Raw genomic sequence first — 17,053 nt, forward strand, 5'->3', positions numbered from 1 at the left:
TGGCGTTAAAATCACCCATGAGCAGAACACTGTCCTTGTCCTTTACTCTAACAACTACATCACTGAGTGCCTCATAAAAACTATCCATCTTATCTTGATCTGTCCCTTCACAATGCGAGTATAGTGACACAATCCTAATTTTCTTGCTAGACACTGTCAAATCTATCCATATCAGTCGTTCGTTTACATACCTTACTGAAACTACGCTGGGTTCCATTTCTTTCCTCATGTAAAGCCCTACACCCCATTGTGCTATTCCTGCTTTGACTCCTGACAGGTAGACCTTGTATTCTCCCACTTCCTCTTCTTTCTCACCCCTTACCCGAATGTCACTAACAGCTAAAACGTCCAGCCCCATCTTACTTGCAGCCTCTGCCAGCTCTACCTTCTTCCCAGAGTAGCCCCCATTGATATTAATAGCTCCCCATCTCATTACCATTTGTTTGCCAAGTCGTATCCTAGGAGTCCCTGGTTTGTCAGTTAGAGGTGGGACTCCGTCACCTCCAAAGGTCAGAGGCATTTTGCTCTGATTGTTGCCAGCATCATATTTATAGTACCAGGGAAGCAGGTTGCTAGCCTTACTTGCCCCGAGTCCCATTGGGTTTTACCCCTAACGGTTGAGGGACTAACCGGTGGATTTGGTAGTCTTTGCCGTATGAGCACAAAGGTGACCACGACTCAGAATATGTCAGAGATGCCCAACCTTATTCCAAAGTAACTGGTACCCCGACTGTCGGGACCACTTACTTGGCCACTCATACGTTGCCCGTGGTTCATGAACTAGGACATGACTACAGGAACCCACACCATGAACCGACTCCCGCAACCGACTCAGACAAATATTATAATTTTTACGTTTTTCCGACAACAATAAACCGGATGATGCCGACCGGCTTTTCAAAGAGCAATTCGTAATTATTTTCCAAAAAGTTTCAAGAAACGTTTAATGTAAGTCAAAACATCTCAGTTGATGAAGGAATGATATCGTGGTGTGGACAGTTAAAATTTAAAGTTTACAATCCGTCGAAAATTACGAAATATGGCACACTCATTCGGATGCTGTGTGATTAGAGTACGTGATACATGTACTCATTCAAGATATATTCCGGCGCCGGACAGCCTTCAGCAAAAACAGTGATGGAACTATTGAAACCTTCTTATGGTAAGTGGCATCACCTCCACATGGATAATTGTTAGAAAAGTGTTGAACTTGCAGAGAAGTTACTTGGAAAGAAAATTCGAGTTTGTGGAACGACTCGGCAAAATAAAGGATTTCCGGAAAAATTAAAGCGCGCAAAAGTCAATGTGTCTGAAGCTTGTCATCAACGGAAAGGTGGCGAGCGGCCGGCGAAAAGCCAAGTAATCCGAATTAGCGCTGCCGGCGCCAAGCGAATAAAGTACGAGACGTGCGGTCGGGAGTGTTAAGCTAGTGGTCATAATGTTTTAACCTGGTAGTCTATTTGCTTCTTCTCCTCCCCTCTGTGCTCCAAGCACGCCATACGCTCCGTAAACAGTTACATCGACACAATATTTTCCACAAGCATGAAGGGGCGAAGCTATTGCCATTTGGTTCTTCATTCACCTGACAAAAATGAATGAAAACTGTTGTGTTTTAAAGGGGTGATGGGCTTCTTTGAAAACGTTTGGAGGGCCTTTCAAAGGTTATAATGCTTTTGCACCCGTCAGTTCTTGAAATAAACTGTAAAAATAGCTGGGTGTTGGCCTGAAGAGGAACGCCACGATTGTCGGCACTTAGCAGCAACATCTCAAACTGCAGGGTTACATTTGCAACGTGGCCGCAACTACTGGTATGCCCAGAGCTCTACTTCGACCTATCATTTAGAAAACTTACTCGACAATTTTTCGATAAATTCACTGCCAGAATTCGCAGTGATTGTCGCACTATAACACCTAATCGTCCCATGACAAAAGTACAACGTTCCTTACGTTATGAGCAATCGATAAAGCGTAGTTTTAGTTTTTGCCTGTAGGGGCCGCCCTCTACCGAACTGGTAACTTGAGGACCTTTGCGGCGTCGTTACACGCAATAAAACAGTACATTTATTACTAAAAATGAAAGGCGTTGCTGATTCTTCCGCTTCGACTGGCGGTTACGCGATCCAGAGGAGAATCCGCTGAATCCATTTGCGGACTCCCGGCTGCCGAGAAAGCTGCATCAGCGCAGAGTGGAAGTCGATGACACTCTGCTTTGGCTGTTTAGCTCCCCACTGGCGAGGTATGGACGCCCCGTCGGTAACGGGGCTTGGACACAGCGGTGACAAAGACGTGTGTGCTTTTTATTCACACACCGAGGAGTACTCAGTTCCTCCCAGGTCACTGCCTGCGTTGTGCTCGCAGGTGGACCAGTGTCGGATGCTGTGTAGTCGTGCTAAATGCTGAACCTGGCCCATCCCTACGGTAGGCCTTCAGACATGTGCGTCGCAGCAGTGTAGGGCAGCTTCTGCTCTGGACCGCAGTCGTGTTAGTAGACCCCCGGAATGTCCATCGGTGTTGGCTGCTGTGCATCAGTACTGGAGGCTGGACTCCATCAACCGTGGTATCGGATCGCTAATCGTCTCGTATTGCAGCAAGTGCAAGACCAACACTAGAACAATCTCACACACAAAGGGTTACCACACCGTAACCAGAGACTAGTGTGTGAACGACATGAACTCCATCGATCCTCCTGGTAGTGGAGAAAGCTAGTGGTGGAGGAGTACTTGTCGCCAAGGAGAGGCTCTGGTCTGTGACATTAGTAATGACCGAACTGATTCTGCTCTTCCCGAGTCATCAGCGGTCTTCAGTTCCGCTTCGTTTGCTTAAAACATTACTCAGAGGGCCTTCACTGCTTTTATCAAACTCCTGCCAGATGTTGCGACCTACCCAATGTCTCTTGTGTAAAGTTACTGGAGTAACAAAGGTGATTCGGTCTGCACTGTTCAAACCAGGCTCGCAGTCTCTCGTAAGAGTGTCTAGGTCGCTGTCTTCCTGTCCCAAGAACGGTGTTGACATACTTGAGCTTCCTGGATGGTAGCTGGCGATACTTCAGCATGATTAACGCTGGCTGCTCTAATTTAGAAAAAAAAATTACCCCCAAAGTTTCCTTACTAGTTTTGTCGCATAACATGCCTGATGTTTCGTCTTGCACATTTCAGTGATCCGAGAAAGATACACTTCTAAGTAAGTACACGACACTTGACACCTACCACCCCCGGAATGTTGAGAGCCCACATGTTTCTTTAGATATGCCATTTCCAGCTTTAGCCACTCATTGAGATTACATCGTTTATAGCTCCCAAACTGCACGGATATTTATCTTTATTTTCATCTACTGTCCCAAAGTGCCCCAGATATTTTATGTGGGATGAACATATGTTGAATTAGCGGACTCCTTGAGTTACGGTACGATTCGTTGAACCTGGAACGTGTGTGTGTGCAGCCCTGTGAACGCATCTGTTATTTTGGAAGATTGAAATGTTGTCAACATACTCACCATAAAGTATAAGAATGGGCAACACTTAGTCACCAAGAATGCTGACATAAATGTCATTTCATGTTGTCGATAACGTAAATGAGTTGGCCCCAGTCATGGTACGGAGAACATATCCAAAACATACCAGGCCACTCCCAGCTCATACTAGATCCCCCACACACAGCCTATTCAAAACCTTATGAACCATCCGTGCACTCGACAGCGTGCATCATTTGAGAAAATAGTCAGAACACACTACACACCTTGCGGTAAGGCAACAGCGACTCTAGAGTCCAATGATGTTGCTATAAAAATTAGCGCTTCGACGGTGGCAAGTTTAAAAATGAAGTAATTACTAAATTCTGCCATTGCGATTGCAGTCGGTTGGTAGAATTTTCGCCTATTGATAAATTGTCAGTTCTTACTTGTATAGACACGTTTCCAGACTTCTTAGTCAAAACAAACAAATATTCCCTTTCGACAAACTACATTTTCACGTTGGCAACTCATCTGCTTGTACCAACGTTATTACCTTCCAGACCATCAGAGAATAGAATAATTTCTCAACCTATCAACCACAGAGCTTACAACACGTTATAATGTGTCAGACGTTAATCCATGAAGCTTAAAAGCCAACATTTATACCAGATTGTTTCCCTGGAAATAAATTACCGGAACTTAAGTCCCATTACTTCAAAAAATGCGATTACACTATAAGAAGAGCCGCAACGCTTCAAGGGGCCATCATTGGTACGTTTCATCCGCCACCCAGTGGCGGACAAATAAGGGGCCGCGCTCGCCCTCTGCCGTCGCTCCTCCCCCCCCCCCTTCCCGCCCCTCCCTTTGCATGGCCGAGCGCGTTGCCAAACGCGCCGCCCCCGCTAGTCAGCCCGCTCGCTATTCGTTTGTTTCGTCAGTCGACTCGACTGAATCGAGTTATCGAGTAGTTGTACTTTCCTGTGTAGTACGCGCGTCCGCGTTATCATATTTTACACGTTTCTGTCTGGCACATAGATAGCTAACATATACATACGAGAAAAGTCGTGGCCATTCTAGTGATCTCGATACGTTATTCTGTCTGGCATTTGTTCGAGAAAGTCGAGAATATTATGTTTTCTTACACAGAGAACATTCGATACGTAGTTATAAATACGGACTATCCGTCATATAGGAAGCTAGTTTGCATTCAGAAGCAGAAATATTAAGACTGAAGAATGAGTAGGTAAAAAGGCCTAGTTGTAGTAAGTGCAAGTGTGAAGATTAGTCGAGAGTGATCAATTGATTAAGTATTAATAATAGTAATTCATAGTAATTTCTCAATAAAGTGTTGAGACTCACAACAATATTTTTACTAATATCGGTATAGTAGTTTCCCATACCTAACACGTAATAAGAGTTGGTACGGAAAACTGTTTTGTATATCTCCGGTAATAGTGACTTTCGAGAAGATTCCTAAAACTCATTGTTACTATATAGGACCTCTATCGAATGCACTAGGAAGAAACGGAATAGACAATAAAACACAAACACACACACACACACACACACACACACACACACACACACACACACACACACACACACGCACGCACACACACAAAATTGCCGGATGACGTCATCTTTGGAAACTCGCCCTTATATTATACTTCGTAAGGTATATATTGGCTTGTTGCTTTCATGGATGTTTTCACACTCCATAAAAGCCTGGAACCGAACATTCTGGCAGCGAATGTTCTCGAAACAACGAGCGACATGTATAAGGGAAGCAGAGTCGCTGCCAGGTAGTCAGTTTGAAAGCTACAATCGTCGCGATAACTTCGAAGCAATAAAAAGTGAACTGCGATTATAGGCTATTACCACGGATTTCTGTCAGTGCTTTGCTTAGTGATATTAGAAATATGCGGAGTGTGACCATGTGTGTTTATTGCTAAGTATACTAGTGTTGCATTTTTCAGTGCGAATAAAGTGTTTATTCAAGCATAATTGGCATGATAACTGGCATCTAATTTACCTACGTCGTAACAAATGGATTGTTACGTAATAAGAAGAAGAAAAGAAACATCAGAAGATTTCGGTTTCCATTCATGTGCAAAAACACCACCAGATGTACAGGAAGAGCCCAGCACTTGGTCGAAACTTCCACAACAAAGTTCACCGACTGATTCCTTTAATCCCTCGGATAGTGGAACTCAGACAAGTGCCCTATAATCACTTCGAACAGTATCCATGGCTGGTGTTCTCACACGTTAAAAAGGGACTTCCTTGCATTAACTGTTTAATTTTTGTCAATAATAAAATGGTTGTAGGAAAGAAATCCATTATTGCCAAGGAACTTGACTATCACTAACAAAGTTTGCCAAACCCACTGGTAAAGGTGGTGACCTTGAGACCCACTCTCAACTCAAGAACCACGTCGAAGCGTCAACAGATGCAACATTATTTTTGGCGACACGAGACAACCGTGAACTTGAGGTCATAAATCAATTGTCAAGCCAGAGAATGGAAACGATTAGAAAAAAAGAGACCGTCTTGTACCTATAATAAAAATATTTCATGGAAACGGAAATAATCCTCTGCGTGAGCATAGAGATGAAGGGAGTCTATTGGAAAACGAAAATGATCATGAAAGTATAGTGAACAACGAGAGAAACTTTAGAGCTCTTCTAGGATTTAGAATTGACGCTGGGGACTTGCAACTAAAACATCACCTTGAGACCACTAAAGCGAACGCCACTTACATAAGTAAAACAATGTGTAACGATTTTATTTCATGCTGTGAAAGAGTGGTGTTATCGAGAATACTGGAGGAAATCAAAGATTCTCGTTATCACAGTATAATCTTCGATGAGACTACGGACACAGCTCATATCGCCCAACTGAGTTTAGCTGCAAGGTATGTTGTGGCGACGGCAAATTACTCGAAAGGTTTTTGGGTTTCGTTGATGTCCATAAAGACAGTAGAAACATTGACGATGAAGAGCGTGGCGTTACTGGTGAAGTATTACGTTCTACGATTCTAAGGAGAGACATGTGGCTCCAATAAAGAATCAGGTTACCTTCAATGCAGAAGGCTGTTGCACGCAGCGGCTGTTATATTGACTTGTAAATAATATATTTCAGCTATCAATCGTCCTTCCTAAATTTTATTGGCAGATCTAAATTTCAGCTAGAAACTATCCATTCTCAGTGCACTATCATTTTTGATCAATGCATGTAATGCCTGTTGATCAAAAATGATAGTGCATTGAGAATGGCTAGTTTCTAGCTGAAATTTAGATCTGTCAATAAAACTTAAAAAAGACTGGTAGCTTTTTTGTAAGTAATTGATTTCAGCTATCAACGCGCAAGTAGCACCGTGTCGAAATCACAAGCTCAACCAGCTGTCTCTCGCAGTTGCAAGCTAAAAGTGTCAGAAACTCAGTTGGTATTGAAGTGGTATCGTTCCTTACAGCGTCTAACAAGCGGTTCGTAACATTGAAGAGTCACCTAAAACACTCGCTGCAATCACATTGTTGAGTGACATGATGCTGTTATTGAATTTGCAGCTGATCTCGGAACAGTTTGCAAAGTTCTTAAAGAAAAGGTGTTGTAGGGATAGAGCAACGAGCTCTCTCTAACAGCGAGTGTATTATCACTCTGTTTACACTGAGTGACATAATGAGGATAACATATCCAGTCAGCAAAATCTTAAAAGACCCTAGCTTGGACGTCGCGATGGCAAAAGCAAAATTAGATTCGACGCTCAAGGTGTACGACGGCATGAAAGCTAATGCTGATATCCACTTTGCTCATATTGTTGAAGAAGCGAAGGTAGTTACGAAAGAGTTAGACGGAGAGATGCCGGCCGCGGTGGCAGAGTGGTTCTAGGCGCTTCAGTTCGGAACCGTGCGACTGCTACGGTCGCAGGTTCGAATCCTGCCTCGGGTATGGATGTGTGTGATGTCCTTAGGTTAGTTAGGTTTAAGTAGTTCTAAGTTCTAGCAGACTGATGACCTCAGATGGTAAGTCCCACAGTGCTCAGTGCCATTTGAACCATTTTAGATGTTGAGACTAGTGTTCTTCGTCTTACGGGCAGACAAAGACAGGGACGACGACGACGACGACGACGACGACGACGACGACCTCTCACCTACTGAAACATGATGGTAATGATGTGTCACATAAATTGAATCAGTGCTTAACTAAACGACCGTAATTTGAAGAAGAATCACTCATTTTGATTTAAAAGTGACTAATGTGAGAGATTCTTAAATACAAGCAAACGAGCATATACGCCCTTAATGATCGTGGTTCTGTTTTGTAAGCGTTGTCTGTGTGTCCCAGATCTATCCTACACACGCTGTACAAAATATTTGCTTGTCTACCTGAATCTATTGCTACAGTAGAAAGAATTTTTTAAACATTGTGACGTACAAAGACATGGCTGAGGTCTACAACGGAAGAGAAGAGACTTCATGACTTAGCTCTGGTGAATGCTCACCCAAACATTGATCGTCCTATTGACGATGTAATTAACCAATTTGCCAGGAAGAATAGGCGCACAGAATTAATCATTTAAGGAAGAGAACCACAATTGTAACTTACTTACATCATAAGACATCTACATATGTGTACATAAAATCAGTTTAAATAAAACTTTGTTAAACTTTGCATGTGACTTGCTTATCTTTTATTACAGTGAAAGTAAAGGTAACTCAAGATATCTTTAGCGCCCCCTTCCTTGAGGTTTTTCTGTATCCGCCCCTCCCACCGCCACGGATAGAAATTACTGGTTTCACAATCGGAGTGCCTGAATGAGAAAATTACTCGCTGCACTATTGATTCGCACGTCAGACAGCTTTGACTCCCTTAAATAACAATTTTGTTAGTGAATTATAGAAAAGTTTCATTAGTTATTCAGGCTGGTGGCTGTGGTTGGTGGCTTCGCCGTTACTGGTTCCTCTTCTTGAGTGGAAGTAAAAATATTTTGCCACACTACCGCCAGCCGCTCTCAGACCTAAACATTGCCAGCGCATGGATTAGGAAGCAAACCAACCAAATATCTGTACTGTTCCCTAAAGCTGAACTTTCCAGAGAGTAAGAGAACTGGGTGTGCTAAATCTCTGCACAAGCCACCTAAAGAACACCAACATGGAACAAAAATTATTGTAGTTAGCATTCGAAGAGATGATGGTACCTTTGCCAAACTTTCACTCCACAGTAATGACTCTCCTGATAACGAAACCCTTCTAAACAATTTGGTAAAGCGAGAAGGGTATAAAACAACACTACTCTTCAAGCCAGAAACTGACGATTCCAACGCGCCGGTTAATACAAAAGCTTCTTACACATACAACAAAGTAATCATACCGCCCAGTAACATTAACGTGACCACCGCCTATGTTACACGTTAATATGCAATAACCACTCACAGACGGCAGCACTAGCAGTGGAGGGTATATAAAGCGTGTGGAGGGGACGCGGAAAACAGTGCAGTCGCTGTCATTAAGCGGAAACAGTGATCTGACGTTCAAAACATGACTATAGACTTTGGCCCCAAAGGTGGAAGCGTTTCCGAAACGGCTAAGACTATTCACATGCCGCCGTAGTTGAATCATGCAATGCAATGCAATGCAATGCAAAATGACACTAACCAAAACCAGTTGCCCAGGCAAATATGTAGCAACACGGGCCACAGATGACAGGGTGAACAATGGTATCAGACAATGAAGGCTTTCACGACCGGATGGTACTGTTGTTAATTCTTCCGGGCTATATGGCCGTGGTCCATGGAATACTTCTATTCCTAACGTTTCGTCCTGCCGGCAGGACTCAACAGGACCAGCCATACCTCTGAGGATGTCCAACGTAGTATTGGACGAAACGTTAGGAATAGAGGTATTCCATGGACCACGGCCATATAGCCCGGAAGAATTATCAACAACAATGGTATGGTATCAGATGCGTACGGGCGAATAGACGTGCAACTGTTGAGCAAGATACCGCCCAGATGAACCAAGACTCTACCAACAGTGTCTCCTCAACGACCGTTTGGCAAACGCTGTTGCGTATGGGTCTCCACACCAGGCGCGTGGGTCGTGCTCCCATGCTGACTGCTGTCAATCGGCGACGAAAGCTGGAATTTGCACGCCAGTACTGCAACTCGACGCCCACTGCTTGGTGACGGGTGGTCTTTCCAGACGAATCGTTTTATGCTCCATCGGACACATGGCCATTGACGTATATGACGTGAAAAGACTGAAAGCAAACACCTTGCAACAATAGTCGAAAGCATCTAGGCTGGAAGACATTGCTCTTGTGAATTTATTCTGGATGGCACAGTGGATAAACGCAAGCATGCATCTATACTTGCGGACCGTCTCCATTCCTACATGCAGTTTATTCCTCGGCACAGTGACATACCAGCAATACAACGCAACGTATCTCAGCTCGCAGCGTACATGTGTGCGTAAAGAGCACCAGGATCAGTTTACATTACTTCCCTGATAACGGAATCCCTCAGACTCACACAGTCAATCTGTGGGACCGACCGATCGGGTTGTTCGCGTCATGCATTCTAAACCGAGGAGCCAAGCACGGCTGGCCAGGACACGGGACACGGGATTCGGCTTGGCTCTACACACCTGTCGGTACCACGCAGAAGCTCATTACTCTCTTCCTGCACGTCTCGCAAAAGGTGGTTATTCAGGCTTTCGACAGGTAGTCACTTTGTCACCTGTGCTTACACATTGTCTAGTCACAATCTAGTCCTGACTTGGCACATCCTCCAGCAAGATAGGCAGTAGGCAGTACGTGCTTCAGAAAGAAGTGACAATGAGCTCCAGTTGATCCCTGTTGTAACACGTATGGCCCTAGTAACCTATCGCCAGTTTTGTTCCTCAGTCTTTCTACGTTATTCAGTTCTAATAAATTTCTTAGTCATTCATTAAATTCACAGGTTAACTGCCGTCGCTACCAAATTCGTCCAGTTATCATAACGTCGTAATGTTTATTTTCCGAGGTATTAAATCCAACTGCATCGTAATAAGAAAGTAAACTTTAATTGTTCCCTCCCCAAGTTTTGTTCTAGAGATTAATAACATTGTCGAAGGAAATGTTGTTCCAGGCAGTTTTTGGGGCTTTCTTCTACCTCAGCGAAGCGGGCCACAACACGGAGGACATCGGCTGGCTTCCGCTGACTGCCCTTGTTTTTTACATCTTCGTCTATACTCCAGGTCAGTACCGGCATATCCGTTGAAAAATAATTCAGCATATTCGCAGCTTACATAAGAAGGGTTATTAAAGTTTGTAGGAGAATGTGTTCGGTAGTGCGCAAGATGAAATTATTGGATATTTAAAATGACAGCCAACCTACACCTGTAGATAGTTTACGTAAACACAACTATTCCATCTTACGTAATGGAACACACAGCTCTCTGCACGGAGTGGAGTTCTGCGGTTCGTCCGGTCATCCAGATTTGTTTTCCGTGATTACCTCAAATTTCTCTAAAGAAATGCCAGTGTTTCTTCAATAGATTGTTTCTAATAAGCTTTCCATCCAACTCAAGTGGAGACTTTTCAGTGTCCTTGATGTCAACTTGGCGTTAAATTCCAACCTTCTGTTACTCCTTATCACTAGCATGTTACCTCATAAAAACTGCACCAGTTCATGAGTCCATTACTTTTTTCTTTTCCTTTCTTCTTTTCCTGCTTCTTTCTTCTCTTTTCCTGCTTCTTTCTTCTCTTTTCCTGCTTCTTTCTTCTCTTTTCCTGCTTCTTTCTTCTCTTTTCCTGCTTCTTTCTTCTCTTTTCCTGCTTCTTTCTTCTCTTTTCCTGCTTCTTTCTTCTCTTTTCCTGCTTCTTTCTTCTCTTTTCCTGCTTCTTTCTTCTCTTTTCCTGCTTCTTTCTTCTCTTTTCCTGCTTCTTTCTTCTCTTTTCCTGCTTCTTTCTTCTCTTTTCCTGCTTCTTTCTTCTCTTTTCCTGCTTCTTTCTTCTCTTTTCCTGCTTCTTTCTTCTCTTTTCCTGCTTCTTTTTATTGTCTCTATTAAGTGCATTTAAAGCTATTTACTGCAGCAAAAATCGGTAGAATGCTTACAGTTAACTGTAGATACTCAAATATCATTTGATCGGAGACGACAGTCAATAGAAGTCCATCGGTAGCTTTTGGGTGATCTGAAACGCCTTATTTTTAAACAGAAATATTTGAAATTCGATTCTACATGTGTTGGTCAACAGATGGCCACAAGTAAGAAAGTATTAAATATGCTGGGAAATTTGAGTGAGGAAACCGTACCCAGTGAGATGTTTAGATTAATAGGACAAAAATTTTCAGGGAGACGACTAGGAGCAGTGTGACCAACCAATAGGAACAATATAAGAATAAATAGGGTAATGAAATGAATTAGTCGGAATGTGTAAGGATTGGTACTTACTTACTGAACGCCATTCCGTTTACACCCCCTGTCAGCTTCAGTTCTTGTGTGTTGCAGTTAGTGTGTTGGTTTGAGCATACTCTGTTTCGGTTGTGTGATTCTCATTGTGTAGCTTAATTTTTACTTCAGTAAGACAGATTACTCCCAGCTACTGTAGATATATTTATTGGCTCGTTTCCTATTGAGAAGCTGGGTGTTTAACGCATTATGTCTTATCGACGCCCGTCGTCTGTTCCAGGCTACGGAGGACTGCCTTTCACCGTAGCGGGTGAAGTGTTCGCTCCGAATTTGAAGGCCGTCGCAATGCCGATGGCTGCCTTCGTGTCGTGGTTCATGTCCTTCCTGGTCACCAGATTTTTCGGAGACATCACAGATGCCCTTGGAAACTACGGAGCGTTCTTCGTGTTCTCGTTATGTGCTCTGCTCGCATCACTCTACGTTTACTTCTTTGTTCCAGAAACAAATGGGAAAACGTTAGAGGAAATACAGATAATGCTCGAGAATGGATAGCACAGCATGGTAATCACTTTATCCATTGCATTAGAGCAATCTTTTATAATTACACTTAGGTTCAGATTCGCAGCGGCGCGTGTTGAACTGAGGGCAAGAGATGTTAATATATTAGCAACTCCTGTATGCAACCACAAGGAATGTAAATCTGTATTTTCAGGTTTCCGATCTTTCTTGAACAGCTATAAGAATATTTCCGTAATGGCTATGTACCCTCAGTGTCAGAAAGCATCGGTAATTAACTTTACCTCCGATCAAACATCTTACATCCAAACAGTTCCTACGCCAATATTAACGACCTGGACTTCACGTAATTGCTAGTCAGATGTCTTGGAACGACCGTCAGTAAATTTTAAACCAATGAAGCTAGGTTGGCCGTGAAATTTTAAAGATTTTAAAGGATCATTTTCCCTAGTTCAAATTGTTTTACTTTAGGAGGTAGATGGGAAGAAACGAATAGCGTAAACGAAAATACGGAAAATATTCCAGCTTAATAAAATTGCATCCATTCAATATCAATAATGCAGAGAGAGACTAATTCTGGATGTCATTCTGTCAAGTTTCTGCATTTCTCCGAAATGCTATTCAGAGGTCTGCACATGTTAAACTGTAAACTTTGCTCCAGTGCCTACTTCATAAATATCATTGGTGAATTTCAGTTATAAGTTTTAAGGCAATCTGTTTTCATATTTGTAGGTAGAACTGGTTAAATTCAGCCTCTCATCGTTCGCATAAAGAGGTAGTGGCTAATATAACGTAAATAGTTTCAGTATTCTCAACCACATTTTACATCATATGATTTTATCCGCGAGAACTTAGCATTTGCTCACATAGTGTAGAATGAGAAATTTAGTTTACTTCAAGAAACTGAACTTTCATACGGCTGAATTTTTATCGCTTTAAAAGATCCATAGCATTATATGTTCAGATTGTTTTAAAAGTATCTTGTAAGCTAATTCGGGTACAATATATTTTAGAATATATATTAGAATATAATTTAGCATATTCCAAATTTCTAATGAGAAGTGGAATAAAATAAAATCTAATATCCATTGTAAGATATTTAAATTTATATCTTATCCTTGATGTCTACGAATTCCGAAGTAAAAATATTGCAAAGCATTTGTTAATTATGCTGCTGACTTATTTACTCGTGTTCACAGATATTTTAATGTAGAAAACATAAGAGAATAATAAAATTGTTGAATTAGTGGGATTTATCTTGTTTTTACACTTTTTATAGCCTATTCACATTTCTAATATTTAACAATACAGCATCACCGGTCTGTTGCGGTCTAACTGTAGGTGAGGCAGTAAATTTATCCACGGAATTAGATTGATAAAGGTGTTAATTCAGCTGCGAGAGACTTTGCTTAAATCACTGGATATTTCAGAGAGGTACTTCTGTGGTCGTACAGCTTGTATTGCCGAAAATTCAGATTTTCCCGAAATTATTTAATAGTTGCAAACCTATCAGAGGCGAGCTTTGTACGGAATTACTCTCAGCTGAAGAATTATTGTGGCGTATGACCATTCATTTAGGAACCTTTTGTGGGAAGCGTTTGCCAACATCTGAAGAATTTGCTATAACTTCGGGCCATAAGTGGTGGTGGCGAATAGGTCTTTTGATTTTTTATGATTCACTGTCGTTTTTTGGAAATTAGTTTTGCTGGCACTCATACACAGCTGACGATAACCGTCTGTAAAAACACAAAGATCAAATAAAACTTTGACTAGCGGAAATTTAAAACTGAAATCCACTCTTTATTTGATGTAAAATGGAATTTGCTATCAATTAATCTCGAGCCTAAATGAAAGAATAAAAGGAAAGATATTTTAAAATTATGCAAAGAAAAGCTATATTAATGATTATTATTTTCGAGAATAACAGTTAAGAGATGCAATTTACTTGTATTTTTGTTCGTCTGTCTCATGCGTATAACCTGTTAAACTTTACCTGAGGAAAAGAGAGAAAACTGAAAAATAATTATTGTAGGTGACAGACAGAAATACTTCATAGTAAATCCATAATATGCAAATAACTAGAAAAATCTAGGTTTGCAGTTGATTAATAACAAAGACTAAAATTATATAGCTGACTCGGCGGTTAATTTGATCTTTGATGTCTGAATAAAATCTGACAAAAGATAGATCCGCAGTGACTACGCCTGTTTCGAGTAACTGTAAGTAAAATAGTTTGAAATCTTTAAGGTTGCTAAAATATTTAACGTTATTGAGGAGGAAACTCGAAAAATAGATTATATCTCGAGGGACAATAATAGGTTATATTATTAGCGCAAGTCAGAGGTAGAATTACGGTCCAATTGTGCGTCGTTACATGGTACATAACTTGACTACAAATAACTATACGTCTATTACAGCTGTGGCATATCGTATATTATTACAGACTCATAAGAAGCAAAAAGGATATACACTTACTGTGTACCCAGGCTAAGCTCTAGTAAAACGTATTTAACGGTTTGTTGATTTCAAGCTATAAAAGTCTATACTAAGACGCTTTTATGTGTAAAAAGACGAGATTTAGGTATTTCAATTCCTACAAATAATTTGGTTGGTAAACTGGAGGTACTAGCAGAACTTTACTTCAATGGAATGGATATACATACTATATATAGGTGAACCATTAAGTATAAAGAAAAAGTAATAGTGATGAAGTGGTATTGGAATCTGGATTGAAAGAAACTCGCTATTTAATATTAGAAATTCAAACGCGTACACTCAACATCGTAAAGATTTCTTTATCTTTGTACTAAGTGTGCCTAAGTCAGGTGTGAAATGGCGTAAGGTTGCATGTACGTACATAATCGCACGTGTGTTCGGAAGGAGTAAATAGGATCAATAGCAACAGTAGTTTTACACACGACCTAAGCAAGTAGTCGTTGGTTACTTAAGAGTTCTCCAGGCAGTAACATATGCAGGAGATGTGCAGTACAAGACGTGTTGATAGCAGTCAGGCTTTGTTTTCGCCGTAGTCCATGAAGTACTAATGTATTCAGCGAATTATTACTTTGTGTGTGTGTGTGTGTGTGTGTGTGTGTGTGTGTGTGTGTGTGTGTGTGTGTGTGTGTGTGTGTGTGAGAGAGAGAGAGAGATGGTATAAAGTAGTGGTTTTTTGTAACGCGACCGGCTATTTTTCTATAAATATTTTCGTGACAGTATATACATATACTCTATCACTACAGGCACTATGCAGTAGTTAATAGCAATATAAAAATTATACATAATATGAAACTGAACTTAGTATTGTATGGAAAAATACTTTGCTGAGTAATGTTGAAAATGGTGAAGCGAACATAATTAAAGAAAAGAAACGATATTTTGGCCCATGAGAATTTTATTTCATGGAAATTAAATGGTGAACTTAATGAAATTTTCAGTATTGTTTAGTCTTGGTGTTAATGACATTTTCTGTATCTGTATTGAAGCTTGTTGGCTTTAGTCATAAATAGATTTCCACGCAAAGATAGTTTCTGTATTTATTTATTTTTTGTTTTTTTAACCTAGTTAGAAACAGCTCGTTGACGTAAGTAGTTGTGAATCAGATTAATTCATCCAAAGCTGTTTGCAAGCACTCGATACTCTCCCTCTAATTTGATCCAAAATGGGTTAGGCTTAATTCTTGAAATAAAGTTTTCAAAGAAGAATCACACGATAGTTCTATTAGAGTCTTCCGCAGGTGCCGACAGTTTTAACTTTTTAAGGTTGTCTTCTTCAATCGGATTTCTTAGCCATAGCAGTTGATCAGAAATTCTTGAAAAGTAATACCTACAACAAGAAATCAATATTAAGCAACACTCTTGGAATAAGCACACAATTATCAGTGAGATTAGCCTGGAACTTTGAGATTCTTCTGAGTTCGCTATGTGAGGACAGCCTAACTATTATGTTGAAAATGTAGGTGGTTGAACTTCAATGTTACTTTACTGTATTGGATGAAAAACAATAACATGAAAATCATAAACATGTTTAATAAGGAATACTTCAAATCCAAGTGATTACTAGTAAAATTATTTGAGAATAAGTACCTGCAACTAGAGGCCAGTGCATCAAGATATTTCTTTATGGCAGCTGTTGTTTCCTCGTTAACTCTGATTCCATCTAAGAAATCACTGAGGAGTGAGAATGAATCAACCCCCCCCTCCCCCCCTTCCCCTGCGGGTCCGCAGGTGTTCCCATACAAGAGTTAAATTTTCTTCTAATGCATACGCCAACTACAGTTTTTTATTTTTATTTATTTTTGTTGGTTTCCTCTCTAACAGTAGACACTATTTTCTTAATTCAGTTTACCATAAGCAGTTTTAAGAGGTGTCATTACGTTTAGTTTCTCTGAAAGTTTAGGCTTCATGGATTCAATCAGCAAGATGTGCTCAGATGGTTCATCTGTGCCTGGGGAAGTACGTGTCTTCGTAACAGCAGTTACAAAGTTTATTGATGCGTCGTCGGATTGGTTTTAAACTATGCTGTCGTGTCTTCTGGGGTTCCCGTGCATAGTCTGCGAGATGATAGCTGGTAAAACACAAAAATATATTTCAATCCCAGAAAATAATAAGCGTATAGCTGTTACAGCCATACCTGCGCGTTTAACCCCCAAAGAAGAGCTACTGGCTGATGCCTGAGGGCCTTTAAATATTGCACGGTT

The 17,053-nt window shown here is 41.0% G+C and overlaps 1 protein-coding gene across 1 annotated transcript in view; it reads left to right on the forward strand.

Moving 5' to 3' along the window:
* Positions 1–12,393, forward strand: part of LOC126252722 (facilitated trehalose transporter Tret1-2 homolog) — a 57,961-nt gene extending 45,568 nt beyond the window's left edge. The window contains exons 5-6 of the mRNA XM_049953625.1: positions 10,578–10,686; positions 12,122–12,393. Coding sequence (XP_049809582.1) covers positions 10,578–10,686; positions 12,122–12,393 — 381 coding nt within the window. The remainder of the gene's footprint in view (positions 1–10,577; positions 10,687–12,121) is intronic.
* The last annotated feature ends 4,660 nt before the right edge of the window (positions 12,394–17,053 follow it).

The sequence above is a fragment of the Schistocerca nitens genome, chromosome 4 (assembly GCF_023898315.1).
Source record: "Schistocerca nitens isolate TAMUIC-IGC-003100 chromosome 4, iqSchNite1.1, whole genome shotgun sequence".
Classification (NCBI taxonomy): domain Eukaryota; kingdom Metazoa; phylum Arthropoda; class Insecta; order Orthoptera; family Acrididae; genus Schistocerca; species Schistocerca nitens.